Here is a 26,880-nt window from a genome sequence, read left to right on the forward strand (position 1 = left end):
CTCACCTAACATTTCTGCGTTGACCACAATATTGCAGCTATACATGGGTGTTACCAATCGTTGTGGCTGATTCTGGAAAGCCTGTCGGCAAACCTCCTTAGCAGCAGTTAACACTTGGCCTAGAATTCAAATTATTTCCAATACTTATTTAAAGAAAATTGCATTAGCATACCCGAAAAGGGACCTCGGGAATTTAAGTCCTCTCCTTCAGATTGGATAGACCACTCGAGAACCGCAAAACAAACGCCCTGCATGGGCTCCTCGCATAGCGGACCGGCTACGGAGGTTATTTGGAAGCCATTCACCAGCGAGCTATTGAAATCCTTTCGCGGATCGGTCTTGGAACGAATATCCGTATCCGACTTGGCGTGACTTGACCAGAAGTCAGGCTGCTCGTAGTCGCTTAGGTTGAGTAGAATGTTGGTACCGCAGTTGCGAGGACCCAGAGCCCAGATGCGATGCACCAGCTCCTCGGGCGAAAGGGTACTTAAGCCAAACAGTTGTAGATCCTGGAGAGCAACTATCAGCTTTGCTTTAATCGAAGCTAGCAGCGCTGTCCACTTCTCTGAGAGCAGTTGATTTCTAGGAATGGCTGCAAGTTCCTGAAAGACATGATGCACATATTAAGAAATTATTTGTATACATTTCTGATTTGTAACCATTACCTTGAGAAATTCTGAATGGTTTTCCAGTAATTCCACAGCTTCTGCTGGCAGCGGCACCGCTATCACCTTTAGCGTGCCCAGCTTGTTAAGCGTCTGCTGGACGGCGATCTTCTTGCTCACATCCTTGTCCTCCGCCGTCTTTACAATAGCCTCATTTACCATATCCACCGTGGCAGCGGGGACAATTGTTTCCCGGAAGGACACAATAGGTTTGGAAACATTCACCTTAATCTTGGCATAACTCTGCTCCAGATCGTGCACACACTTCTCCACATGGACCTCGCCCAATGTAGTGATCACATGCTCACCGGTAGGAGCCACAGACACCTGAACACAGGCATCTGCTTGGTTCAGAAGCTTCAATCCTTTTACCAGTTTGGGCATGTCCTGCGGTTGAACGGGTTCGATTGCCACGCGGAGAATAGGAGTGGCCATGACGCTTAGTTCGCTGAAGGAGGTGCAATCCAAACTGCTGCTCAGGGTTGCTGTTTTGACGATGTGCGATTCAAGACCACCGATTCCCACTATATTTCCAGCGGGCACTTCATCCAGCAGCTGCAGCTCACCACCCATAAACATGTAGAGATCTCCGATAGTCACCCGACTTGCGTAGGGCGCTTCCTCCTCCTTGCGATGCGTTGGCTGACGAGGATCGTGTTTCGGCGATAGATTAAACAGCTCCATGCCGCGTTTCAATGTGCCGCTGAAGACTCTGGCGAAGGCGATGAATACAAACTCATTCTGCTCCCCCCCTTCTGGCTTAGATTCCTCCTTTTCCGGAACTTCAACCCGGGTACTCAGCTGCTCTACACCTTGGCTTATTTTCTCGAGCTCCGCTTGTGCACTTTGTTGCTTCCTTTCTTCTATCCGACGTCGCACTTCATCCCGGCGCTGCTGAACCTCCTGATCTGTTAGCCTTTTGGGTCGATTCTGTGGCAAATGGGTGATGTGCACTGGCGTCATTTTAGACACAAATGCAATCACATTTGAACTGTTCGCATCGCAGCTCGTAAAGCTTTCCTTGAGCTTCAGGGTTTCTGGCGGCAGAGAACTCAAATCCACATTCGCTGGATAGAGCAATCTCTGTGCCCTCTCATCGCTGATTTTGTGGGGCGGAGGAACATGCTGAATAACCATGTGCAGGACACTCTTGTCAATAGGCAGCCATTGTCCCAGAACCGCTTTGATCTGCAGCTTGGGATCAGTGAGACGCAAATCTCGGGCTGCAAGCTTGAGACCCAGTTTCTCTGCGATTCCGGGCAGTTTATCTTTGTCCTTCCGAATGGCAATAATATCGTAGAGGCTCCAAATGTTCTCGAGCACGAATTGAACGAACATGGGCTTCTTGGCTTTCTCCTGGGCGCCTGACAAAGCTTCTTTCTTTTTGGAGTTGTAGTAGAAATCGCCCCAAAGGACGTTCTCCAGATCCTTACGACTCATCTCCAAACGCTTGGCATACATGGCTGCAAAGTCACGGACGGAGAAGGCCCAGCCATCGTAGGCGGAGCAGAAGATTACGTTGCCGGAGCTGGGTGAGAAATACAGCTCTGAATCATCCACTTCCTCCAAGGCAGACTCGTAGTTGTCCTTCTTGGTTATATCCTCCTTGGCTAAAATATCGGAAGCAAAAATGCTGCCTAAAACAGCGTTAACTTGCTCCAGGACTTGGCACAAATGGAAATAGGCATCGAGGGGGTCCATCTGCTTTTCCAGGATCAGACGGTCCAGTTTGTTGAGCACCAAGACTGGTTTCAGTTGCTCCTCGTAGATTTGCTTCAAGCAGGCTCGAGTTTGAGGACCCACTCCCTCCACCACATCCACGACGACAATGGCTCCATCACACAGTCTTACCGCCGTGGACACCTCACTGGAAAAGTCCACGTGACCGGGGGAATCAATCAGATTGATGAGGTAGTCCGGATTGCCAGCCATTTCCTCCGCTTCCTGATAGTATAAAGAGATGCTGCTGCTCTTCATGGTAATACCTCGCTCTTGTTCATCCGCCCGGTTGTCTAGGTAACGCAGCTTGCCCGCCATCCGTTGCGAAATGATGCCATTACTGGCCACCAGGGAATCCGCGAGAGTCGTCTTTCCGTGATCCACATGCGCCAGAATGCAAATGTTGCGCACTTGCTGACGGCGTCGCTGCAGCTGCACCAGATCGCTGCCCTCAACGACGGGCATCCTTACGAGGTATTAGGTTAAAATAATCCCGATTCCCGTTTCTACTACGATTTCAACTGGGAATTTCGCCAGTTGGTCCAATTGTATTTGTAAACAAACCCGCACGCGGCAATTTCGCAACTGATGTGACCAGCCACAGAAACTTGAAATATGCCGAGCTGATGCCAATTTAGCCTTTTTCCGGACAGATCTGTCCTGTTTTTTACTCCTTCATCCGGAAAAAATGTCACACAGCCCTAACCCGGAAATCTGTCCTTTTTTGAGTTTTTCTATCCGGAAATCTGTCCTTTTTAGGCCTTTTTTTCAGAAAAATATTGGCATCCCTGATACAAAGTGCTACTAAATTAATCTCGAGCTGTAAGTAATTAAATAATAATATATTATTTTGTCATAATCATATTAGTGACTGAAAAGTGAGGTCTTTAAGTGAGTAGTAAAAATTGTCTTAAATAAAGCCTGAAGAATGTTTAACTTACTGTTTGTTTAGGAAACATTAATCTCGAGCTGTAAGTAATTAAATAATAATCTATTATTTTGTCAAAATTATATTAGTGAGTGTATGTATGTATGTATGTATGTATGTATGTATGTATGTATGTATGTGTTACTTGCACAAAGTAGTAAAAATTGTCTTAAATAAAGCCTGAAGAATGTTTAACTTACTGTTGGAACACATAGCTATTGCCGCTTTTAATATTTGCTTAGGAAACATATTTTCTTGTAGCCCAATAATTCCCAACTGGTTCTAGTGAGGACTGTAAGACATGTCTTCTAATTTAGAGTCACAAAATATTGCAAGTAATCTCTCTTACCGGTCGAGCAGTGAGTGTAGTGTATGTGTAGTGTATGTATGAATGTATGCATGTAAGTATGTATGGATGTATGTATGTATGTATGTATGTATGTATGTATGTATGTATGTATGTATGTATGTATGTATGTATGTATGTATGTATGTATGTATGTATGTATGTATGTATGTATGTATGTATGTATGTATGTATGTATGTATGTATGTATGTATGTATGTATGTATGTATGTATGTATGTATGTATGTATGTATGTATGTATGTATGTATGTATGTATGTATGTATGTATTTATATATGTATGTATGTATGTATGTATGTATGTATATATGTATATATGTGTGTATGTATGTATGTAGAGTATGTGTTACTTGCACAAAGTAGTAAAAATTGTCTTAAATAAAACCTGAAAAATGTTTAACTTACTGTTGGAAATATTGGCATCACTGCTGTTAACTCTTCTCCTTATAAAACTGTTCTGTTAAAAAGTTTGTCAGATTTCGTTCGTACTGTTAGCGACGATAGAGAATTGGTGGAGTTTGGAAGGAGTTAAAAGGGTTTTAAAAATGCCTCCTTCTGTAGTACCAGAACCACAGGGAAATCCATGTCATAAAACGCTCTATTAACAATAACATATTCGCGCTAACATTGCAAGGTAACTCAATAACTTTGCCATTTTATTAACATTTTATGCAACAAGTTTCATTAATATTGGATCCACAGTTTTCGAGGAGATTGCATTTTTCTGTTTCTACACGTACAAGCGCAGACGTTTTCCATTTTTAAAACTACCATTATATGTTCTGAAAAAACGTGAATAATTCATACATCCCCTAATAAGCTTAAGTCGCTTGTAGATAGTTAGATCTTTCTTTTCTTAACATTTTTCATTTTTATTTTTCCAAATAACGAAATTAATATAAAAACGCTAATTTGACGCACGCTAGAAATGTAAAATGTAGATGTAAATATACTGTTTCGGTATTTCCGCACCTCGCACTTTTGGGATTTTCCTTCAATCCAAACAGACGACGCAGTATGCGACTCCAAACAGAGAAATAACACATTCAGCTACAACAACAAAGGATTTATCCATTTCATACATTCCAAAGCTAGATCCCATCCAAAGGCCAGCAATCGGACCGATAAGGCGGCGAACCAGATCCGAGTATCCGAGTAGGTGAGCCCTAGCTGGTAATCTAATCGCTGCGGATGAGTGGAGGGCCCTCCTCTGCTGGCAGCGACGCCGGCAGCGCACCACCCTACGCACACGCACACAGGTGAACTTTGTACATTAACTATTCATTAACCTCGAACAGGTCGCCGGTGGAGCGGGAAAGAGTGGGAAAAAAGTGGGAAACAGTCGGAACAGCAGTTGGCCCATTTCACACAGGAAGCGGCGTCTAGTTGGCCATCCGGCAGAAGAGAGACCTTTTCCAATCGTTAACATGCTGTCGCGCCTGCAGGACTTCTTGTCACGCCACCGGCGAAAGTTCATAGTGACCGGCGTTCTGGTGGGCGGTACCATCTTTGCGGCACGTTATGCCCAGCGTCGATTTGTGGAGTTCCAGGAGAAACAGGCCAGGGAGTTCTTTGAGAGAACGCGGCGCACGACCCACTTTGAGTCAACGGAGAAGACGTGCAACCAGGTGATCCTGGGCATGGGCGAGGAGATGTGTCAGGCGGTGCTCAGGGAGTGCAGCACGGACGAGCTGCTCGAGCAGCTGCGCCAGAACCCAAAGAACAAGCTGGAACTCTGGGAGGACATGAAGATAGTGGCGTTCACAAGGCTGGCCACCTACGTCTACGCCTCCTCCATGCTGGTTATTGCTCTGAGGGTGCAGCTAAATCTCCTAGGTGGCTACATCTATCGGGACATCATGACGGAACAGAAACAAATCACAGACGAACTGAAGCAGCAGTATCTCTCCCTCATCCGACACTTTATCACGGAGTCGGGCATCCGGGACTTAGCCCGATACATACGCACCCAGGTCATCGCTGTCACCAAGACCCTGCCGCTCTCCCAACAGCTCTCCCTTAGCGACTTGGAGCAGCTGTTTTGGTCCCTGCAAATGGCCATCAATGCGGACACTCGCCGGGATCCCAACTCGCGCATGAGCAAGTATCTGCTTCCCAACCAGAATCCCAGTCACTCGCCGCTGCTGCAAAAGATGTTCAACGAGACGCTGGATCTGCTAGAGAGCGAGGATGCCATTGGGGTGTGCTCGCACAACGTAAGCCGTGGATTTGTGCTGGCCTGCGATGCCATTGCCGAGAGCATGGGCGAGACTTTGCAACATCTGCCGCCAGCTGAAGTGCAAACCCAGCAGGAACAGAACCTCAAGTTCAACCAGGCAGGAAGTTCAGGCGTCAGCAGCTCAAAGAGCCAAAACGGCCTGGAGAACAATAACCTGCTGAACATCAACCGAGTGCTGATGGCGTTGGCCAAGCTCATTCCAATCATCAGTGGCCTCACCTCGAGAGGCTTCGACACCACTTCGCGACCCCACAATCTGCCTACCCAGCTGCTCACCTTTTACGTGATCGCGGAGAAGACAAAGACGCTGGGGGCCAACGTCTACGAAAGCTTCAGCTCCGCCTAGGAGATCGACAAAAGTTGCATTATGCATCTGTGCATAGGCTAGGCTAAGACAATTGGAACATTATAGTTTATATACCTGTATATTTTTAATACGATCTTAATTCTCAGAAGCATTGTTTGTATGTCTGCTTGAACCCAACCCGTATTAAGATTAGCTCCTAAGAATATTTAATCGAAGCGAGTGTAAGGTATGCTTAAGCAGATTCCCCCCATTGAGTCCACGGGGAATCCTTCAAGACAGGGACACAAATCGAGTAACGTGAAGGCCTTTAAAAACAACTGGAGAGTGTGTGCTTTTTAAATGCAATATGAGAGAATATTTATATAGGAAGGACCTGAGGGTTATATAGTATCAAAAATATATGGAAAATTAATTTATATGTGTGTAATTGATTAATGGAAATAATAAGTGACAGATAATTTTGTTATACCATGCTAAATGTTGGGTCTTAATCTTAAAGGAATTGTAAAATAAATGGCAACTGAATAAATTATGCATTCCTTTTTGTAAATATTTGTACTTTTATATAGTGGATTAAAGTTTATTGCACTAATAATTGTCCAATTGGGCAATATCGTACAGTTAATAAGAGAAACTTTAATTTATAGAACTATTAAATGTATCATATACAAACGCTTTATATTTAAAAATATTTTATGAGAGTTCCGAAAGGTTTCTTTCAGTCTGCGGTGTGAAATATATATGGATGTATTAAATTTATATACCAATTTACTAATTTCAAATTATTTAAAATTGAATTAAAATTTTAGTAACATAGTTATCAAAGACACAAACCACGAGCAACGGTTGTCCATGCTATCAGTCAAAAGGGGGTGGCAAAAACCGCCCTGTGATAAGACAGCTGTGGCTGTGGCTTTTGTTTGTTTGCCATTTCTCTTGTTCTTGCCGCTCTCTCCCTTGTTCTCTCTGTTCAAACACTTGCGCAGAAATGCCGCATATGAGAAGCTTCATTGTAATATAAGAAATATGAACAATTATGTAGCGGAAAGTAACTTAAAAACAGTATAAATTAAGCAAAAGTCTAAGCTTGAATAGGTGAAAGTTATTAGAGGTACATATCTCTCGCTCGCTCCTTCCGCGGCTTGTTTGCTCTCGCAGGACTCTCTCTTCACTTCCATCTCTCTCACTCCTTCGGGTGCCCAGCTGTCTGGTAAAAATTTCCATTTTGGGCGCAGTTGCAAAAGTTACGTGAAAAGGCAAAGGACAACAGTTACTTTTATACATCCCTGCGAGACTTTGTGTGTGTGTTGGTGCGGAAAAATAATTTAATTTACAAATATGAAATAAAAGCATTGAATAGCCCATTTAAGGCCAAGTTGAAACACATTGTGCAAATATGAGAAATACTGCGAAAAGTACACAAATTGGAAAAACCAGCAAACGGAGAAAAGCCTAAGGACCCACCATTAAACAAACAAACAAGCAACAACAACGGCGGCTCAATTGTGTAAGTGCACTTGCAAAATGTTTATTGGCCAGTCGATGGGGCTAAAAGCCCACTTAGCCCATCAGCTTTTCACTAGCCGACCACAAAATATATTGATTAGGACAAAGAAAAACTGAACATGAAAATCAAAGGGCCACATGAGCACATGTGAGCGAAGAAGAGAGACACAACGGTATATTGGTAACGGGACAGACAGTGCGTGCGTACCGAGTGGTGGGTGGGGTTGTGAGGGGGAAGGTGGGTGTGGAGGAAAACCACTCGAATATGGCCCAAAATTATCAACACTTTATTATTAGCAAGGCCACAAGTGAACAAACTAACAGTTGCGAAGACACAATCGAAAACTAGTCAAAGGGGACTTGGCAAATAACGGGAAGATTTCGGGATCCGAAGATGGGAATACCCTTAGAAACTAAAATTTAGCAAGATCGAGGTGAAAACTACATCGAATTTGGTAAAAGTTGTAAGTTTAAAAATCAAATAACAATATAAATGATAAAGAAGCTTAATAAAAGTATGAGTTTTGATAAAGAATAGAGCTTTATAAAAGATTCATATCGGCACATCTTATAAAAACAATAAGGGGAAAATAAATTACAATTGTTTCTTAAATTAAATTTCTTAAAAAATTAAACTGGTCTCTCCTTATCCTCGTCACAGCTTATTTTCATCTTCACATAATATAGTTTTAATTACGCCATCCATGAAAAATTTTGAAAACAAGCATAAAGGCAATTCAAGTAGGATAATAGAATTTCAACATATTAGAAGACTAAACATTTTTAAAAAATAAATGAATAAAATTATATATGGATTCAAACTATTAAAGGGTATATCTGTTCGCTGCACAGTAAAACAAAAAATACACTGCAAGGAAGAGCATCCACTTGTAGCGAAGAAAGTCAAGTGCGGCAGCGTGGAGATAACAAAGAAATGACATTTTCCCCAGCCAAAGTCCGTGTGGGAAATTCAAGGAAAACAATGCATGCAAGTCAAGCCAACCCTGCACCCATCACCTTTTTACCACAAGTTTCCCCTTCTGGGTGCTTGGGTCCTATATTGCATGGTATAGTATACGAGTATATATAGGCATATTGACATACTGGGGGCGTAGATCAAGTGCCTTGACAAGGGCCACAGCACCTAACTAAATATAAACACATAAATTAAGGAAGCGAAAGCAGGACACGACTCGAGCCAAGGAAAAGTGCGTCATGGATTTTCCGAGGAAGGCAATTAAGGGGTATAAAAAAGAAATTTTTTAGAATTTAGGTGAATTGGGTAGTCGGTGCCTCAGGTTGTTTGGAGGGTAAACCGAGTATACTCTAATTATCTTTATAAGTATAGTACTCTTTAACATAATTATTGTCCACTTTTATTGAGCAATAAGTATGAATTAACAATAATTCAATTTATACAACTGAGGAATACAAATGTTAGATTTGAATTTTAAATGGTAAAGTCGCTCTTTGATTAGATTAGATGAGTTCGCGAAAAAATTTAGGAATTTCTAAGAAGAAATTTCTATGAACTCAACTGATAAAGAAAAAGGAAGGACAATACGAATTAATCACAAAAATGGGAAAGTGGATTAGTTACGCGCGAACCTCTTGTGCATGAACAACTAGAAAACGGTTTCAAAATCGGTTCGAATTCAACCGATAAGACATCACGTTATAATCTGTTTGAAGATTTTCAAAAGAATCCAAACCCGCGTTATAATCAACCTGGTATGCAAAAGGTGAATAAACAAACTCGTATTATATTCTACTAGTACTACTGCTGGGATAAAGCGAGGTGTTTTCCTTTCCTCGGACTATAGATTCCTTTGCATGTGGTTCTGTTTGTTCGAGCCACTTTCCCATTCCCGCTCCTCTAGCCCATCCCTATAGACGTACATGTATCCCCATCGGAGTCCTACTTTTGCAACATGAATGAATGACTGTAACTACATTTTTCATGCAAGCCGGCGAATCCACTCTGGGTATCCCCACTAGTTACTTTTTTCTTCTGTTTCCTGCTGTTTGCTTGTCAAAAACGTCAAAAATGCGATAGTGAAGACCCCAATGAAGGGTGCACTGTAGAAAAAGTGTGCACAGTTTACCATTAAATGTGTCTTGCCTAGATTCATTCAGTGAAGTTGATGAAAATAAAGCACATTTTGTTCTCTTAAAACAATGATAACTACTACGGCATTGGCCGATTATTGAAAATAAAACTATTATAACTACTATGGATAACTTGCCGGTTATTGTAGCTTAAAGGCTATAGATGAATGTAGTATGGTTTAAAGACTGTTCGACATCCAAATGTTTTTGACACACCTAGCTAGGAACTTTAGTGCCTTTTGGCGAGTGTAGAACAGTTGCGAAATGGAGCGGGCCACATAAGTGCGGTGCAGCCCCCGGTGAAACCACCATTCCCACCACCTTCTTTGCATGGCGACCAAAGTAGTGCGGAACAAGAGACCAGGCCCCAGACCCAAAGTGATGTTGCAACCGCCGGCGGGATGAGTCACACAGAGGCACTCCTACGGAATAGTGCCATAAATGACATGTGATAGATGGATGGATGGACACTTGGTGAGGGCTTTGGGGGATTAGCCAGGAATGCGGCCCCAATGAAGATGCACCCGCCCGTCGGCTTCCCCTGTAATTAGGCCACCCTCGGGGCCAGGTCCATAAAAGCCGTGGATAGTAGCCAGCTTTTGAGACTGCCAATTGCCAGGAGGAGCTGGGGATTTCCCACCGCCAGCCCCACTTTTCCAGCCACTTTACCCGATTCGCTGGGCCCCCGCTCTTACGTAAATTACGTATTCGCCCCGCTGGTTGACGTTGCACAGCTCTTGAGGCGGGACAGCCATCTGGCTCAATATTTGGTCTGGGCAAATACGAACGGTGCGATACGATTTCGAATACTTTTATAAACTAAACCCAAGGGACTCTCCCACATTTCAATATATATGTAATTCGACTGAACTCGGAACGTCATTTGATGCCCTGCTCTCGAATCCGGAACTAATGTCATTTAACTTGCTCGTCCATGACTAATGGGAGAAATCCAAATAATTATGTCGACCATATTAGTATTGATCATTGCTAAGTGCACAGCGAAGCTAACCCACTGCAGATCAGGAAGTAACATCAAGTCCCCTGGGAAATTATTTATGAATTGTTATTCCAAACACTATATTAGATTAAAAAGCGCTTTGGCGGGCAAGGTACCACCCCTCGGATCGTTGAAACAACACATTTTCAATATTGAGCGCAGTTCTCGCGGAGAGTTCAGCCGATCCACACGATTTGAGTACCCTACTGGAACTAGATTCGAAGTCATTTCTGTCCAGAATAATTAGCACGGGTAATTAGTGCTGGATTTTCGGGGCAACGAAAGAGACTCCTCTATTTGGATTTCTCATTTAACATCGCATTTGTTTATCTATCTCGCGCAGCACAATGACAAACGCCAGCTGAAGAAGACGCAGTCGGATTATTGGCCCCCGGAACCCGTAGTCTAGAGCCCCATCGCCGAGGATTGGGAGTGGTCACCATGCGGCGTCCGAAGATATCCCTCAAGAAGTACTTCTACCTGACACTGATCTGCGCCCTCCTCCTCATATTCGGTTTCAGTCTCAAGTGAGTAAGACTTTCTGTCGGTTAAGCTATTGTAACTTCAGTTCCACAAGTGGTAGATGCTAGATAAGGGTCGAGTCTTCCAAACAGGTGTTACCAAATAAGTAAACAAGAGAACTGAGCAGCACTTCAGTTCAAAAACCTATTGTGATCTTCATCGTAAAGTTCAATAATTTCCTTTGAGTATGAGTAGTCACGGTTAGCTCACAACAAATAAAAAAAAATTAAAAGTTAAAAAAAATGAGCACAGATTGAGTTTCAACTGTTTTAAGATGCATTTAAAGTATAATAGTATTTATACTTGTATGTGTACAACTATAATAAGTTATATTATATAATAGGAAGCAGTTAAGATTAAAATACGGATTTGAGTTACTCGGAATTAGAATTTTTATTGCCCATTTTATGAAGAAGCAATTAAACACATGTAGCTATAATTGACTCGTGTTCATTAAAAATGCACAGAGAGCGCGAAATATGGAAGACGCTGAGTCCACGATCGTCACAAATAACCACACAGCAACAGCAGCACCAGCACCTGCATCAACTACAGTCCATGGACGAGGAGCACCTGATCGCCACCAGTTCCACTCCTCCGTCAGTGGCGGCCACTTTACTGCCCGAAATGGCGGATAATCTCGTCGAGGAGCCGGAGCAGACGGTTCTGGAGGAGGAGGACAACGAGGCGGATCGCATGCAAGAGCCGCCAGCGGAAAAGGCCTGGTTCTTCAAGAACGGAGAGCACTATCCAAAGCCGGCCAGGACCTACAGCAATCGCAAGGCCAGGAAGCGACATGCCCCACGATTGCTGCCCCATCAGGATCCCTACTCCGATCGCATTATTAACCAGCTCATGTACGTGCCGCACAACTACGAGGAGATCAAGTCCAGCGGCAAGCTGAAGACCATCCTCCTCTACAATGGATTGGGTCCGTGGAACGTAAAGAAGGGTCGCGACGTCTTCCTGAAAGCCAAGTGTCCCGTGGACACCTGCGAACTGACTGCAAATCGCGATCTGGCCGGCACAGCCGACATGATCCTCTACAAGGATCACTACATCCCCACGGGCATTCGACGGCCCAGCAACTCCAAGCAGGTGTCCATGCTCTACTATCTGGAGTGCCCGTACCACACGCAGAATGTCAAGGTGCCCGATGCCATCAACTGGACGGCCACTTACAGGTGGGTCTATATTTATAACCTGTTTTTTTCCCATTTTCTGAAGTATACCTTGAAAATACTTCACTTTTAAAGAATTTTTAAAAATATTGTTTACATTCAAAAAGTAAAGTAATTATTAGCATTATCAATCAAACAACGCTTAGAAATTAGATTTTGCCTAATTTGAGTTAAAATCTCTCAATTTTTTTGGTCTGGGCTACTATTTTCTATACTATACCATTACCATTATATATTTTTATGTGTTGGAATTCATACCAACAACCTTTTGGTTGGTGTATCTTTTGCTATGATCGTACCACAGCAAATTTCTTTTTTTTTGTTTATCTACATAGTAGTCGCCTGCGCACACTCTTCTGGGTGCGTCACTACGTGAAGTGCAAATCTGCATATGTGCACTTTTTTAAGCAACTATCTTCTTTGCAGACGGGACAGTACAATTGTAGCGCCGTATGAAAAGTGGCAGTACTACGACACAAGGGTGCAGCAGCAGGAGCAGGATGTCAACTACTCCGTCAACAAGACCAAGAAAGTGGCCTGGTTTGTGTCCAACTGTGGAGCGAGGAATGGCCGGCTCCAATATGCCCACGAACTGCAAAAATATATCGAGGTAGGGATGACTTCGCATAATACAGTAATGCAATATACCAATCTGTCACAATGTTTTCCACCAGGTTGACATCTATGGGGCGTGTGGCAACTTCAAGTGCTCCCGCAGCACGGCGGACAAGTGCTTCGAGATCCTGGACAACGACTACAAGTTCTACCTGGCGTTCGAGAACTCCAACTGCAAGGACTACATCACGGAGAAGTTCTTCGTGAACGCGCTGAACAGGAGGGTTCTGCCCATCGTCATGGGCGCCCGGCCAGAGGACTACGAGGTGAGTGCGCCGCGAAGGTCCTACATCCACGTGGACGAGTTCTCCTCGCCCAAGGAGCTGGCCGAGTATCTGCGCATCCTGGATCACGACGACGAGCTGTACAACTCGTACTTCAAGTGGAAGGGCACCGGGGAGTTCATCAACACGTACTACTGGTGTCGGGTGTGTGCCACACTCCATAACGAGGAGCAACTGAGGAAGCCGCGGTGGTACACGGACCTCAACGACTGGTGGCGGGGACCCGGAGTCTGCACGACGAGATCCTGGCGCAACTTCAAGGCACGCAAGGACGTCATTAGCGACTCCAGCGACGACTGAGTCCAGGTTTTAGATGCGATCCAGATTGTGGGCATGGGCAATGGGTAGATCAAATGGCACTATCATTCATCCGTGAGTCATTCGCTTCTGAATTGTTGTTTCGTAGGTACCACCTTCTCCACTTTCACTATCACAATCCACAGGATGGGTCCCATCTGATATCGGAAAATACGATGGTGCAATAGTTAGTCTTGAACCAAAATCTATAATTTGAGGAATGCCAAATATTACTATATATAATTTAAATGATTTGCTGATACTTATCTATCAAGGTTTTCGATTATTGTTCTTACTTCTAAGCTGAATATTTTATAGAGCCAATATCTTTCGAGTCCCAAATGTTTTTGACAACAGAAAAATCGGCCCATCCTCCGCTAAACCATTTGTAAAGAGTCGCTTCGTTTTCCCCGGAGTTTTACTTAAATGTTTTTTGTAGTTAGTTGGTAAGTAAACCTAAACCAGAAATCAAATCAAACCGATGAGGCATGAGGTCGGTGGCGACTAAGGATTCCCCTGCCGACCGTTGTAACATATACAATACCAGATGCGTAAGAGAACGTAGGAACCTAGTCTAGTTATATATGGATATACAAGTGCTATGTATACATAGTTCGGTAATTTATATAGTTGTTTAAACTGAAAGCAAGTCCAAAATAGACCGTAATAAGTAAAAGACAGGCAGTTAAAGTAGTTTGACATTAAAAAGCTTAACTAAAATGAGCAGAGGCATCAGCTATTTAGATTAGATCTTTTGTAAGTGTTTTTGTAAGCAATCAGCAAATAATGGCTCGACCTGAAATGAGTTGCCTGTTATTAGAGCGCACTTTCTTTTCAAGGTTTTACTTTCTGTTTTAGGCTTTATCTAGTCCGGCTTTTAGTTGAAATATTAGCTGTTGAGAGCTACTTGTAAAGGTTTCCCAGCCTGTTGACTTACTACTAACTTAATAACCGATTCGCACAAGCTAACATATATCTGATATAATACAAATACAATCTGCATTCCTATTTTTCATAAAATATCATATGGCGTATAATTTTAATTCGAGCGCAATGTGTGTTTTTTACAATTTTTATCGGTATTTGTATTTATTGTGTAACATTTTATTTATAAGTATTGAATAATATCATATGTGTGTGTATTTTGATTGTGAACTTGTTTTAATTTTAATTTTTACTGTGATACAAAAAAATAATAATTATAATAAAAAGAATTAAACAGTGGCAGCTAAAGGCAAACAACGTAAAATGTTTTCTGTGCTTCAAATTGAATGGTTGCTCTGGTTCCACGCAAAATAAAACATTACATAGACATTTTGCTCAATGATTATTGATAATGGCACAGCTTTTAGTTCAAAGTACTTAAAAAGATACAAAAAAAATCTTGCATACTGAAATGGTGAAGTCCTTAAAAAGCAACGTATACTTCCAGTTACAGCATAGCTGCCTCTTGGCGAGTCTTAAGTAATCATAAGTAGCCTCAACCCTTGATTATCGGCGCCTTAAACTTGGCACATTTTTAGCTGCTTTAATAAATCCTTGAGAGCAATTAATTTCTCCTTTTTGGAGTCTTCACTTGCGCCTGTGGCAGCTACGATCTTGGTCGTAATCTTGCGCTGCAGAGCAATGGCTTCGACTTTCTTGGAAAGCTGAAAGAAGAAACGATTGTTTAGTTCATTATTTAGCATAATGGGTAAGAACCACGCACCTCATAGGCCCTCTTTATAATTCCCTGAGGCATTCCAGCTAATTTGGCAGCGTTAAAGCCATACGATTTGGGACAAGCACCGGCTGTGTACTTGTACAGGAACGTGACCGTTTCTTGGGTGGGGTCCGCATTGTCTTCGTTCTCCACCATGCAGGCCATGTGACCCAGTGTAATTCTCTTGTCGTTGTGGAAGAAATCAATCAGATTGTGGTAGTGCGTGGAGAACAGAGTGCGACACTTGAGATTGGCCAGGAAGTTCACAACAGAGGCAGCAATCGCTGTGCCATCATAAGTGGCTGTTCCCCTGCCCAGTTCGTCGAGCAACACAAGCGAATGGCATGTGGCATGCTTTAGAATGAGTGACGTCTCGTTAAGCTCCACGAGGAAGGTACTGTGCCCGGCAAGAATGTCATCTTGAGCACCTAGGCGCGTGAAAATTCTGTCCACCAACGAAAGGCGACAACTAGTAGCGGGAATGTGGGCGCCCTAAATTGGAATTGAAAAATAATTAAACATAACGAAAGTTTCCATTTGCAGTCACTTACAATTTGCGCCATAATTACAAGGAGTCCCACTTCCCTCATCAGCGTACTCTTGCCGCCCATATTGGGACCAGTGAGCAGGGATAGTGGAGCCTCCGAGGTAGTGCCTAATTCCAGGCCATTAGGTATATAGGTGGATGCATTTACGCAAGGGTGGTAGCCCTCCTCCAGTTGGATAAACGGCTGCTCTGCACCAGAAACCAGCTCTGGCACACAAATGACCATTTGCTGGCCAGCGTATTCAGCTAGTGAGCCCAGGACATCCAGGTTGGCGACGCAGTCGATGCATTGCTTCCACTGGTCGTAATGATTTGAGAACTTCTCAAAAAGACGACGCGCTAGATCTTTTAGCACCATGTTCCTTGTCTCTTCAGCGTGCTGCATGTCCTTCAGTAGAGCTCTTGTTTCAGCAGTGGTGTAGCGACGCGATGGTTTCTTTCCCTTAGTTTGTCCTTCCAAGGAATAGGATTTATTGGCCTTACTGGCATGGCTTTCCGGCACATCCAACTGGTAACGTTTCTTGTCGCTTCCGAAATAGGTAATGCGGCAGCCAAAGTGTCGCTCCTGCTGTTCAAGATATGATTTCAGGCGTTTCTCAATCTCACCTATGGAATCCATTGCTGCATCGTACTCAGCATCCATTCCCGCTTGAGGCGCAATCACACCTGTTTTAGCAGCTGCATCATGATCAAAGGCAGTGGCAAAATATTGTAGTTCCTTGCTAAGATCGGGGAATGATCCTCCAGATTCCGGCAGCTGGGTAATCCTCCTGAGCAAAGCTGTTTCGCACTGATGGAACAGCGTAGGCAGCTTGGTTAGGGCGTTGAATCCCTTAAGAACGGCCATGAATCCCAGTAGCTTTTGCTTGTTATATATCTTCTCCTCGAAGAGAATCGCCCGGGAATCCGGATGATCCATCTGCTTTATCTGTTTGTTTCCAAATAGGTGAATCTGTGCAAGATTTCGTTCGAAATCCGGCAATGGAGCCAGCAAAGCGCGAACTTCCTGCAGTTCACTGGCCATTCGAATCAGCTCACCAATAGCATCTTGTCGCTCCTTGATGACCGCCACATCGCAGCTCGGAGCGCAAAGCCAGTGGTGCAGCAGTCGCTTTCCGAACTTGGTGCAGCAGTGATCCAAAGTGGAGAGCAAGGAGTGTTCCTCTCCAATAATCCTGAGGTTCGACAAAGTAGTGGCATCCAGTACCATGTGGGAGCGCCTCAAAGTAGATGCCACCGCCGGCTTGGCATCCGCCAGTTGATCGGGCGGCACGTATAGCTGATAACGCGCCATGGGCAGCACCTTGGGCTCCAGCTTGCACTTGTGTATAAAAAAGATGCACTGGCCGAGAGCTTTAAGGGCTAGCTTGTAATTATCATTGGGTGTAAGGCCCAAATGATCCATATCTGACTGCATTGTGCGCAGAACCAACGGCCAGTTGTCGTCGGATCCGCTTCCAGCATAGTAACGTTCCGCCAGAAGTTTCAGGGTTTTCTCGGCACTGCAGGCCTGCGTTCCGTTGCCGGGAACCTGCTCCTTGAGGATTCCACCCAGCACAGTGCGCACAATTTGCTGGGATCGCTGGCTCAGAGCGGATTTTTCATTGAGCAGCTAGGGAATATATAGACATAATTTGTTTTCCATGTACCCATATGAAATAGTTACTTACCAGCACGGGCATGTGATGTGACAACAGGGTGAGCAGGCGGGAACAGTTCTTGTCGTCTTCAAACTCACCCACATGAAAGTCCCCAATGGAGGTGTCTATAAAGCACACTCCATACCGACTCCAAGTTCCCTCATCCTGCTCCACTATGGCCAACATATAGTTGGGCTGATGATTCGGTCCGATCTTGCACTGTGAGCCAAAGACCTGGGTGCCACGATTGGTAATCTGGCAGATCTCGCGGGCCACCACTTTGTCGAACTTGGTGGCCTTGATCCGCTTGCACCGCTCAGTCATCATATCAGGGGTTTCAGTTTGCTCCACGCGAGCCACCTAAAGAAAATGTTGCATTACTATTGGGAAAAGAAACTCTCCTCGCACAAATCACCTTGAAGCCCCTGTCTATGAGGATGGTGGACATCTTGTCGAAGGATATCTCCGGGAAACCCGAGTGAGCAAACTCGCCGCGCATGTAAGTGAAGCCCAACTCGTTGACGCCCACATCCGCATCCATGTGATACAGTTCATAGAACTTGCCCACTTTGAAAAACAAGACACAGTCGTAGTTGTCCGACTTAAGGACCCACCATTGTCGAACTCCCGGCGACAGTCCGTTGAGGAACTTCTCCGGTACATGCAGGGTGCTCTTGTCGTAGTCCGGATGATCTGGACGCCTTCCCTGCTTGTCCTTGATCTTGTCCGGCTGGAGGAACTCCAGTTTCTGGTGCGGCCAAACAACGGGCTCATCCAGATTGGACGTGCTGGTCACGATGTCATCGTACGAAGCATCCTTTTTGGCATTGCTCTGCAGGTTCTTCAGCTTCTCTTGAAAGGTTGAACCCTCGGCCAGCTGGATGGACGACTCCAGCTTGACCTTCTTGCTCGTTGGCTCATTGTTATTGTTGTTGTTCAGGATCTTTGTCTTTTTGCGCGTTTTTTTTGGAGTCGGACTGTCCACGGACATGTCGTTCTCGCTGGGCGACACCTCCTCCTCGCCGCTGCTGACGCTATCATCGCTGGATTCTTTCTCATCCGGTTCGTAGTCGGAGGCGCAATCGGAGAAGTCGTCTTCCGACTTGGTCTCCTCCATTTCCGGTTCACTTTCCGATTCCGGCTGTACGATGCGCTTCCGCTTGCGTTGACCATTGCCCGCCTCATCATCGGAAATGGGCAACTTCCTCTTGGCCGCCGGCTTGGAGTCATTTTTCTGGGCCTCCTTCACCTTTGGCTGCTGGTTCTGGAGGTTCTCCTTGTCGGGCGTGGATGCTTTAGGGTCCGATTTCTCGCTTGGAATAAATTTCTTTTTGTCAACAGCCGGCGATTTGGAAAAGTAATTAAGTAGTGTGTTTTTGGGCGTTCCGCCCACGCTGGTGTTCAACTTCTTGGACATGCTAGTGGCCCATAAACGTGCGCCAGTTTGCGCAAAAAGCAGGATGCAGACGCCGAGATTGTGCGCCAAAACCGAATAATATTCCGCGAAACACTGGCTTAAAAATACCAAAATCAAGTTGGTATATTTAGGGAGCTCGTGCACGTTTGAATTTCCGAGTACATATTTACTCAGCGTAATGATGATCTTAATATAATAGAACATTACTCCTGACCTCCATCTTCATGCATCCAGCTCTTATCGCCCCAAAATACACAAGCAGTGAAAGCTAACAATATAACAAAACAGTTGATTTCTAACCGTATATTTTCATCGAATTTTTTCATCCGTTATTGCACTTGTTTGACTTTCAAATGCAGAATTCAAGGGGATATATATTTCAATATATATCGATATTGAATAACAAGAATTGGAATTTCCCGATACATATTTACCTAGCGTAATGATGATCTTAATATAATAGAACATTACTCCTGACCTCCATCTTCATGCATCCAGCTCTTATCGCCCCAAAATACACAAGCAGTGAAAGCTAACAATATAACAAAACAGTCGATTTCTAAACGTATATTTTCATCGAAGGACTCAAAACGTAGTTGTACCACCGTTTTTGCACTTGTTTGTCTTTTATCAAATAACAAGAATTATAATCGTCGTCTCCCTGTCTGATATGCTAATCGAATTTTGTTAAATTTAACAATTTAAATTCTGTGGAACAAACTTAAGGTATTCTTTAAAGGAATACCCTCTATATTTACGCTATTGGTTAGTATTTTTGCAGTGAGCCACAAGGTATATTTAAGCGGTTAAGCGACGGTCACTCCATTCCAAAACAAACTTTATTTCACGAGTTCGACAAATAAACTTAAAAAACAGCCAACATGTCGCTAGCTGATGAACTTTTGGCCGATCTCGAGGAAGACAATGACAATGAGCTGGAGGAGGAGGATGCGGAGATGGCCAGTGCCGAGGACGAAAGCGTAAGAAAACCAAACAAATCTTGATGAGTCCTAATGATTCCCCTCCCACAAAACAGTTGCTGGCGGAGAAGCTGGCCAAGCCGGCTCCCAATCTGATGGACGTGGATGTAACCGTGCAGTCGGTGCGGGAACTTTGCAAGCTGCGCGACTCGGAGCGCCTGAGGAACACGCTGCAGCAGATCGAGCACTATGCCAGTCGCCAGAGAACCGCAGCCGAAATGCTGGGATCCGTGGAATCCGATCCCGAGTACTGCCTCATCGTGGACGCGAATGCCATAGCCGTGGACATTGATAACGAGATCTCCATTGTGCACAAGTTCACCAAGGAGAAGTACCAGAAGCGATTCCCCGAACTGGACTCCCTGATCGTGGGCGAAATCGAGTACTTGCTGGCGGTCAAGGAGCTGGGCAATGACCTGGACCAGGTCAAAAACAACGAGAAGCTGCAGGCCATCCTCACGCAGGCCACCATTATGATTGTATCAGTCACAGCGTCCACCACACAGGGGTAAGTTATTTTGTCCGCCAAGCCCAATAAAACATCTAAATCCCTTTCCTGTTGGCAGGACCATGCTGACACCAGCGGAGAAGGCCAAGATCGACGAGGCCTGCGAAATGGCCATCGAGCTGAACAACTTCAAGTCCAAGATCTACGAGTATGTGGAGAGTCGCATGACCTTCATAGCTCCAAATCTGTCCATGATTGTTGGAGCATCGACGGCAGCCAAACTCTTGGGCATTGCCGGTGGTCTTTCCAAACTGTCCAAAATGCCGGCCTGCAATGTTCAGGTGTTGGGTGCACAGAAGAAAACCCTGTCAGGCTTCTCACAAACGCAGATGTTGCCGCACACTGGCTACGTGTACTACTCTCAGATTGTCCAGGATACTGCGCCAGATCTGCGGCGCAAGGCAGCTCGCTTGGTGGCCGCCAAGTCCGTGCTGGCTGCTCGTGTGGATGCCTGTCATGAGAGTGTCCACGGGGAGATTGGACTGCGCTTCAAGGAGGATGTGGAAAAGAAGCTGGACAAGCTGCAGGAGCCGCCGCCGGTGAAGTTTATAAAGCCGCTGCCCAAGCCAATCGAGGGAAGCAAGAAAAAGCGAGGAGGCAAACGCGTGCGCAAGATGAAGGAGCGATATGCGCTAACAGAGTTCCGCAAACAAGCAAACCGCATGAATTTCGGAGACGTAAGTTTCTGGCTTGTAAATAAGATGGCAATGAGTTATTTATTAATCCACGCGTTTGCTTTTAGATCGAAGAGGATGCCTACCAAGGAGATCTGGGCTATTCTCGAGGCACGATCGGCAAAACCGGCACTGGCCGCATCCGATTGCCCCAGGTGGACGAGAAGACCAAAGTGCGCATAAGCAAAACGTTGCACAAGAATCTGCAGAAGCAGCAGGTCTATGGCGGCAACACCACGGTCAAACGACAAATCTCCGGAACAGCCTCCAGTGTGGCCTTTACGCCACTGCAAGGTCTGGAGATTGTGAATCCGCAGGCGGCGGAACGTTCGCAGACGGAAGCCAATGCCAAATACTTTTCAAACACCTCCGGATTCCTGTCAGTGGGACAGCGGACCACTTAAAGGAACAGCCTGTCCGCACTTTCTATAAAATTAAGCACTTTTATTTGGAGATTTGTCGAATGTGTATTGAGTTAGGCGTAGTAAAGCTGCACAAGAGATTCAAATGGTTGTTAGCTGAGCTTGCCCACTTCCAGTTTCCGCTGAAGGGCCTCCCACGAGTTGTTCAGCAGCACGGCGAGAATGCCGGCCACTGTGAACACGCCTCCGATGATGGAACAGCAATTTGTGGCAAAGTGACCAAAGGAGCTGGGAACCAACCAATAAAAATTGTAATTACACATTTCTTTTGTAGTTCTGTAGTACTGACCTGCGCTTTTCCGCATATTTCACCATCAGCGGCGAGAGCTCGTAGCTGAAGAATATGCCCGGCATTCCTCGCTCGCGATCTGATAGATCTTTCCGGTATCGCGTGACGGAGAATTGATTCGTGTATATGGGCTCGCCGTCACTGTTTCCCCGCATATACAACGTGGGCACAATTTTTAAATAGTAATTGAACATTTCACTCTTGGTTTCTGTTGAAGATTTGATAGTTGAAGAATTTACATTTGAGTTCAATTGTTTGCAATAAATATTTATTATTTGGTAAGGTAAAAATAGGTAGTCGAAAATTCTTAAAATTTGTTTTATAAATATAACCCACTTAACCGACTGCAAAATTACAACAGAAATCCAAATTATACAGTAAATAAAATATAAATTAAATGGCTATACTCATATCTATTAGTTTGCTTTAGATGGCATTCTTAAGTTTCTTTAAAAAAATATATATAATCATTACGATTTCAAGCCACCCGCTCATACGCTACCGCCCTCTATCGGGTAGGGCCAGACGAGGCAGGCTGAGCGAAAAACAAAGTGGCAACCCTTTGCCTCGTTTGACAGCTCACGCACACCATCACTCAGCTGCTCACACTCACACGTTCACGAATTATTCGACGAGTCGGTGCCGAAATAAATAGAAATATTTTGAATATTCCTAAAATAAACGAACCCTTTGCGAGATTCGTAAGTGCGTCGGAGCAGCGGAGCTTGCTACTCAGCGGGATCAACTTATATATAGCCGGAGAACCAGGAAAACCACGGAGTTTGCGGGATGCCTCTGCCTACGAGCTCTTTTTCCCAGCAGGGACCAACGTGCTTCGATAAGATGAAGACGGGCTTCATCATCGGATTCTGTGTGGGAATGGCCAGCGGAGCGGTCTTCGGCGGGTTCTCGGCACTCAGGTGGGTTGGACTTTGCAGCCGCAAGCTCCACTTGCCACTCCTCCAAAGGAGTGACGCAAGTGGAGGCCGGCAATTATGTAATTTGACCGGCTAACTAATGAACCACATCGAAATCCCCATTAGATACGGACTACGTGGCCGGGAGCTCATCAACAACGTGGGCAAGACCATGGTTCAGGGTGGCGGAACCTTCGGCACCTTCATGGCCATCGGCACAGGGATTCGCTGCTGATCCTGCTGGCATTTGACTAGAGATACTAAACAACCAACCTTAAGCCCTACTCCAATCTTGTTTAAATTACGCTAAGTTATTGCAATAGAGACGTTACAGAAATACTCAATGTTCACTACTCACCAGCCACTTCCACTCGCAATCCGTCCAAGGGATGCGTCTTGGCGAACTCGATCTTCTCGCCGAATGATAGATGATTGATTGTGTGCGATAACTTTACATTGCTAAATTGAAAGTCGTGGATGTGGAACTGGCGGATGGAGAAGCTCTTGCCGGGCGCAAAGTGAAAGCTGCCGGCCATGCGGTTCACTTCCAGGTGGCCCTGGATGCGGCAGCCCTCTTTGAACGCGTCCTCGTCGCTACGCTTGTACTTGCCCTTACATTGCTCGATCTTGTCCACCGCCACGTTCCATTTGCGCAGCCGGTAGGCGTCGAGAACTTCCTCGCACGTGTTGCAGCAGCTAGATGTGATGGTAATTGGTAACAAAAAGGAGAGATTAGGAAGATATTTCTATAATAAGATAGGAAACATGTAAAATCAGGCAGGGCAGCAGATAACAAGGATTAGCCAGCTCTAGGTGCAGATAAATCTTAATTTAGAAAACCAGTGTAGCTTAAATTGAAATCTAGAAGTACTTCTTTCTTCTAAAAAGGGCTTTCCTATAGATGAATGGAAATATTTAATTTACAAGATGTTTGGCATTCTTCTCAGTGAAAATAGATGCAGCTAAAGGTTTTAGCTTTATAGGTTGAGCCTATAAACTATTGACTAGCTTACTGGGTAGCATTGTGCTCCGCTCCGTAGCAACTGCCGCAGGTGACATTCTTATTGGGCGGCGAAACAGCAACGATTTCCTTGATGGGCGTCTCCTTGAGGGGTTCCCCATTGAGGTCCAGCCGGTGCTTGAAGACATCGTGGTCCACCCTCAAGTGTGTGTCCCCGGATGAATCCATTGCATCCAGTGAGATGTAATTGCACGCCAGATTATGAAGTGTCACGTCCAGATTTATTCTCAGCTTGTGACCCCGAGTGGTGTCCACAAAGAGCTCTTCATTTAGCGTCGGCTGCATATAGTTGAGAACCTCGAGGAAGATCAGCAGGCTTATAATGCTGGTACTGATGATCGTAACTGAAAGACAGGGAAAAGCCGGTTGTTTGGGTTCCTTATCGCCACAAGCAATTGAACACTTGCACTCACCTGCGGCGCCGCCCACTGTGCGAACGCTGAAATCGTCCAGGGTGCGGGGATAGGCGTCCAGGCGACGCAGCACGTCGGCGAACTTCATCTTGCACACGGAAAACCAACAAAACAGACAAAACGCAGACCTAAACAATAAAAATTACATATTTTGCACAAGACAGGTGACGTGTTGAAATCGGCGTTGCCAGTTCGCTGCAGTGGGCCGGCCAAACAGATGTTCGCTGCGGCTCGATTGGTTGTTATCGAATCCGCATCTACATTGCAGCTCTTATTTTACATATTTTATTTTACATGTGTAAAAACGTGTGATGTACAGTACATGTAGATACATAAACCTCATCAAAAAATCTTGAGATTCTTCTTGTGCATAAAAGTTGAACATTTATTTTTCCCATCCGCTAATAAGGGGCAAACTCCACCACAAAATTGAAAACCCTTTTTGTAGTGCCTATATTTATTTTACATTGCCTTACTCTTCTTATATTATTATTATATTGGCAATTACGCTACTTATTACATTTCAGCAAAAATTAATTTAAAAATAAAAAAGTTCGCGAATTTTAAGCTAAATTTCGCTGTGCAGAAACTAGTATCTTCAGTGAAGCTTGATCTTAATATACACTTTATGGAATGGAGCAAGCTTCCCTTTACCTATTATAATTGCTAACGAATACAAAATACCCTCTCGGACTACGAACAACGGGCTTCAAAATTCCAAGTCAAGTTTTACATTTATATAAGCTGTAACTTCCACTTTTTTGGTTTAACCCTTCATTACCCCATTGATTGCGCATACGCCGCATTGGCCCAGCGACAATTAAGACATCCGTTTGGACGTCCCTTCCCATGGCCACGAATAATGTTTAATAGTGTTGTCATGTCTTGGGGTTGTGGTTGAGCATACATTAGGCAGTGCCCACCATCGGCACCACCCCCGACCAGTCGCCTTAACCCACTGCTGCTGCTGTGGTCCAGGAGACCGCGTCTAATTTTATAATACATGTTAAACAGATGAAAGGTTAATTGAAAGGAACCACAAGTTTCGACAGCCCGCGCAGCTAATGCTTAGCTTTTAGGGGTTGCAACCCCACAACCCCACAATTTTCGAAGAAGGGGACTAATAGGAGACCGTGGTTTATCCCCGGGGATTTTGGTTAAAGTTAAAAGTTTTCGGCGAAATATAAATCACCAAATGGCTTTTCCCCCGACTGACTGAAGGTCCATGAACCCACAATCCATGTAGGGTCTCAAATAATTGTATGTAGGTGTAGAACATACCGCGACTTTGTGTAATTACCAATTAAGCTCAAGTCCCCGATGCTTTCTCATTTTCCTGGCCACTCTACTGTTCCTTTGTCTTTTCTTTTGCCGACTTGACCTTTTTTTCGCAATTACCTGGACAAGAAATCTGTAAAATCAGGCAAGGCAGCAGATGACAAGGATTAGCCAGCGGTAATTTTACACTTTTTTACTTTCTAAATTAAAGTAAATGGATTGGAAAGGGTATGGAATAGAGTATCAGGCTTTGGGTCTGGGAAAGTTCATATCAAGTCGGAAGTGCCACTCTTAATGAAGTTAAAATGAAGTGTAAGCTGAACAAGGTGCATAAAAAACTTGTATCTCTCTCCCAAATTTATATTTAGGTATGAACAGTCAAAAGAAGTGTTTAGAAGATATTTTCGAGATACAAACTTACTTTTTGAAGAATTCCTCTTTGCAAAATGGTGAAGAAGTTCTTAGCCACATTGGTCACTTTTAAATTGGCTTTGAAAATGTCTCAAAAATATTTATCCCCTGGCTTCGCAGAATGACAAGTTCATAGCCCTTTTCCCAGTATATCCTCTTATATTTGCGCAACTTATGGCCACAGGGCATTCGGATTTTCTGCCATGGCCATTTCCCTCGACCACGCCCCCTCTTATCTCCCGCTAATTTGCATTTCTAACCATTTCGCTCTAGCCAATTCGCGTCATTTCTTATTTGAAACAATGAGCCCAGCATGAGAACAGCAGCCAGAACAAATAGCGGAGAAGGAGTCATTGTGCCACGGCTTTGCCGGCAATAAAAGACTCCGGAGACAAAAGAACCGGGCTAAAAGAGAGAGCGTGTCAAGAAACTTGGACCCGGACCCGGGGAACGGGTAAGAAAGCCAGAGGAGAAGTTGGCGTAAAGCAGCTTAAACAATCAGGACTGCCTAATGGATATTGACACTTTAATGCCCTGGCCACCAACCCAGGCTTTGATTCTGATTTCGAAGACGCACTGGAAAAAAGCCGTCTTCCATGTTTTTTAATTTAAACAGAAGATAGATAACCATTAAATATATAGTGTTCTACTGACACTGTAACCCACAATCACTTTCCCCTTCAAAACTGCTATTATTCATATTTATCTTTCAAGAGGATCATTGTATTTTTTATAAAACGTGTTAATGAGACATTTTTTATGTATCTATCAATAATATCACTATCACATTTTGAAGTAAGTTAAAAAGAAACTGAAGAAAATAAACAATTTTAAAACGCTGGGATACAAGTTCTAAAAATGTCTGATTTTATTGATTTTAAATAATTTGGATATGTTATAAGCTTTATTAAGTTGCCTACCA

The 26,880-nt window shown here is 44.3% G+C and overlaps 7 protein-coding genes across 9 annotated transcripts in view; 4 read left to right on the plus strand and 3 right to left on the minus strand.

Annotated features, from left to right (window-relative positions):
* The window catches only part of LOC6544515 (elongation factor-like GTPase 1), a 73,015-nt gene extending 70,005 nt beyond the window's left edge, over window positions 1-3,010 (minus strand). The window contains exons 1-3 of the mRNA XM_001973019.3: window positions 666-3,010; window positions 173-602; window positions 6-119 (exon numbers count right to left, since the gene is read on the minus strand). Of these exons, the coding sequence (XP_001973055.1) occupies window positions 6-119; window positions 173-602; window positions 666-2,849 (2,728 nt within the window). The 5' untranslated portion in view covers window positions 2,850-3,010. The remainder of the gene's footprint in view (window positions 1-5; window positions 120-172; window positions 603-665) is intronic.
* A 1,637-nt stretch (window positions 3,011-4,647) lies between these two features.
* LOC6544518 (peroxisomal biogenesis factor 3) lies at window positions 4,648-6,641 on the plus strand. Of its 2 annotated transcripts, none has more exons than XM_026977525.1 (2): window positions 4,648-4,834; window positions 4,978-6,641. In XM_026977525.1, exon 2 carries the CDS (start codon window positions 5,107-5,109, stop codon window positions 6,262-6,264), a length of 1,158 nt encoding a protein of 385 aa, XP_026833326.1. In that variant the 5' UTR covers window positions 4,648-4,834; window positions 4,978-5,106; the 3' UTR covers window positions 6,265-6,641. The 2 variants fall into 2 exon arrangements, with proteins under 2 accessions (XP_026833326.1, XP_001973058.1); XM_001973022.3 differs by having other exon boundaries at window positions 4,649-4,838.
* A 727-nt stretch (window positions 6,642-7,368) lies between these two features.
* On the plus strand, window positions 7,369-14,988 carry LOC6544519 (glycoprotein 3-alpha-L-fucosyltransferase A). 2 transcript variants are annotated; one of them, XM_015158544.2, is made up of 5 exons: window positions 7,369-7,732; window positions 11,184-11,367; window positions 11,830-12,546; window positions 12,970-13,153; window positions 13,218-14,988. In XM_015158544.2, the coding sequence occupies exons 2-5, from the start codon at window positions 11,282-11,284 to the stop codon at window positions 13,740-13,742; spliced, it is 1,512 nt and encodes a 503-aa protein (XP_015014030.1). In that variant the 5' UTR covers window positions 7,369-7,732; window positions 11,184-11,281; the 3' UTR covers window positions 13,743-14,988. The 2 variants fall into 2 exon arrangements, with proteins under 2 accessions (XP_015014030.1, XP_001973059.1); XM_001973023.3 differs by lacking the exon at window positions 7,369-7,732 and adding an exon at window positions 10,709-11,092 and having other exon boundaries at window positions 13,218-14,870.
* Window positions 14,989-15,017: 29 nt separating this feature from the next.
* LOC6544520 (probable DNA mismatch repair protein Msh6) lies at window positions 15,018-19,164 on the minus strand. Its single transcript, XM_001973024.3, has 5 exons — window positions 18,044-19,164; window positions 17,659-17,988; window positions 15,993-17,600; window positions 15,448-15,933; window positions 15,018-15,388 (listed from the first exon to the last, which is right to left on the minus strand). The coding sequence occupies exons 1-5, from the start codon at window positions 19,043-19,045 to the stop codon at window positions 15,242-15,244; spliced, it is 3,573 nt and encodes a 1,190-aa protein (XP_001973060.1). The 5' UTR covers window positions 19,046-19,164; the 3' UTR covers window positions 15,018-15,241.
* A 669-nt stretch (window positions 19,165-19,833) lies between these two features.
* On the plus strand, window positions 19,834-21,891 carry LOC6544599 (U4/U6 small nuclear ribonucleoprotein Prp31). Its single transcript, XM_001973025.3, has 4 exons — window positions 19,834-20,025; window positions 20,082-20,533; window positions 20,592-21,210; window positions 21,276-21,891. The coding sequence occupies exons 1-4, from the start codon at window positions 19,927-19,929 to the stop codon at window positions 21,609-21,611; spliced, it is 1,506 nt and encodes a 501-aa protein (XP_001973061.1). The 5' UTR covers window positions 19,834-19,926; the 3' UTR covers window positions 21,612-21,891.
* LOC6544600 (endoplasmic reticulum-Golgi intermediate compartment protein 3) lies at window positions 21,630-24,489 on the minus strand. Its single transcript, XM_001973026.3, has 5 exons — window positions 24,270-24,489; window positions 23,849-24,200; window positions 23,194-23,531; window positions 21,919-22,126; window positions 21,630-21,857 (listed from the first exon to the last, which is right to left on the minus strand). Exons 1-5 carry the CDS (start codon window positions 24,355-24,357, stop codon window positions 21,722-21,724), a joined length of 1,122 nt encoding a protein of 373 aa, XP_001973062.1. The 5' UTR covers window positions 24,358-24,489; the 3' UTR covers window positions 21,630-21,721.
* On the plus strand, window positions 22,474-23,174 carry LOC6544601 (reactive oxygen species modulator 1). Its single transcript, XM_001973027.3, has 2 exons — window positions 22,474-22,838; window positions 22,962-23,174. The coding sequence occupies exons 1-2, from the start codon at window positions 22,708-22,710 to the stop codon at window positions 23,068-23,070; spliced, it is 240 nt and encodes a 79-aa protein (XP_001973063.1). The 5' UTR covers window positions 22,474-22,707; the 3' UTR covers window positions 23,071-23,174.
* Window positions 24,490-26,880: the final 2,391 nt, after the last annotated feature.

The sequence above is a fragment of the Drosophila erecta genome, unplaced genomic scaffold (assembly GCF_003286155.1).
Source record: "Drosophila erecta strain 14021-0224.00,06,07 unplaced genomic scaffold, DereRS2 tig00000021-arrow-pilon, whole genome shotgun sequence".
Taxonomy (NCBI): domain Eukaryota; kingdom Metazoa; phylum Arthropoda; class Insecta; order Diptera; family Drosophilidae; genus Drosophila; species Drosophila erecta.

What these genes read in the sequence shown, in the direction of transcription:
- LOC6544520 (XM_001973024.3), bottom strand. Translation starts at nt 19,045, where the DNA reads ATGTCCAAGAAGTTGAACACCAGCGTGGGCGGAACGCCCAAAAACACA. An exon ending in TCATAGACAGGGGCTTCAAG is followed by an intron (nt 17,989 to 18,043) that starts GTGATTTGTGCG and finishes CATTTTCTTTAG; the next exon opens with GTGGCTCGCGTGGAGCAAAC. An exon ending in TTATAAAGAGGGCCTATGAG is followed by an intron (nt 15,389 to 15,447) that starts GTGCGTGGTTCT and finishes TTCTTCTTTCAG; the next exon opens with CTTTCCAAGAAAGTCGAAGC.
- LOC6544599 (XM_001973025.3), top strand. Translation starts at nt 19,927, where the DNA reads ATGTCGCTAGCTGATGAACTTTTGGCCGATCTCGAGGAAGACAATGAC. An exon ending in ACAGCGTCCACCACACAGGG is followed by an intron (nt 20,534 to 20,591) that starts GTAAGTTATTTT and finishes TCCTGTTGGCAG; the next exon opens with GACCATGCTGACACCAGCGG. An exon ending in ACCGCATGAATTTCGGAGAC is followed by an intron (nt 21,211 to 21,275) that starts GTAAGTTTCTGG and finishes GTTTGCTTTTAG; the next exon opens with ATCGAAGAGGATGCCTACCA.
- LOC6544519 (XM_015158544.2), top strand. Translation starts at nt 11,282, where the DNA reads ATGCGGCGTCCGAAGATATCCCTCAAGAAGTACTTCTACCTGACACTG. An exon ending in ATATTCGGTTTCAGTCTCAA is followed by an intron (nt 11,368 to 11,829) that starts GTGAGTAAGACT and finishes AAAAATGCACAG; the next exon opens with AGAGCGCGAAATATGGAAGA. An exon ending in AACTGCAAAAATATATCGAG is followed by an intron (nt 13,154 to 13,217) that starts GTAGGGATGACT and finishes GTTTTCCACCAG; the next exon opens with GTTGACATCTATGGGGCGTG.
- LOC6544600 (XM_001973026.3), bottom strand. Translation starts at nt 24,357, where the DNA reads ATGAAGTTCGCCGACGTGCTGCGTCGCCTGGACGCCTATCCCCGCACC. An exon ending in CACAGTGGGCGGCGCCGCAG is followed by an intron (nt 24,201 to 24,269) that starts GTGAGTGCAAGT and finishes CCTGTCTTTCAG; the next exon opens with TTACGATCATCAGTACCAGC. An exon ending in ATTGCGAGTGGAAGTGGCTG is followed by an intron (nt 22,127 to 23,193) that starts GTGAGTAGTGAA and finishes AATCTTCAACAG; the next exon opens with AAACCAAGAGTGAAATGTTC.
- LOC6544518 (XM_026977525.1), top strand. Translation starts at nt 5,107, where the DNA reads ATGCTGTCGCGCCTGCAGGACTTCTTGTCACGCCACCGGCGAAAGTTC.
- LOC6544601 (XM_001973027.3), top strand. Translation starts at nt 22,708, where the DNA reads ATGCCTCTGCCTACGAGCTCTTTTTCCCAGCAGGGACCAACGTGCTTC. An exon ending in GGCGGGTTCTCGGCACTCAG is followed by an intron (nt 22,839 to 22,961) that starts GTGGGTTGGACT and finishes AATCCCCATTAG; the next exon opens with ATACGGACTACGTGGCCGGG.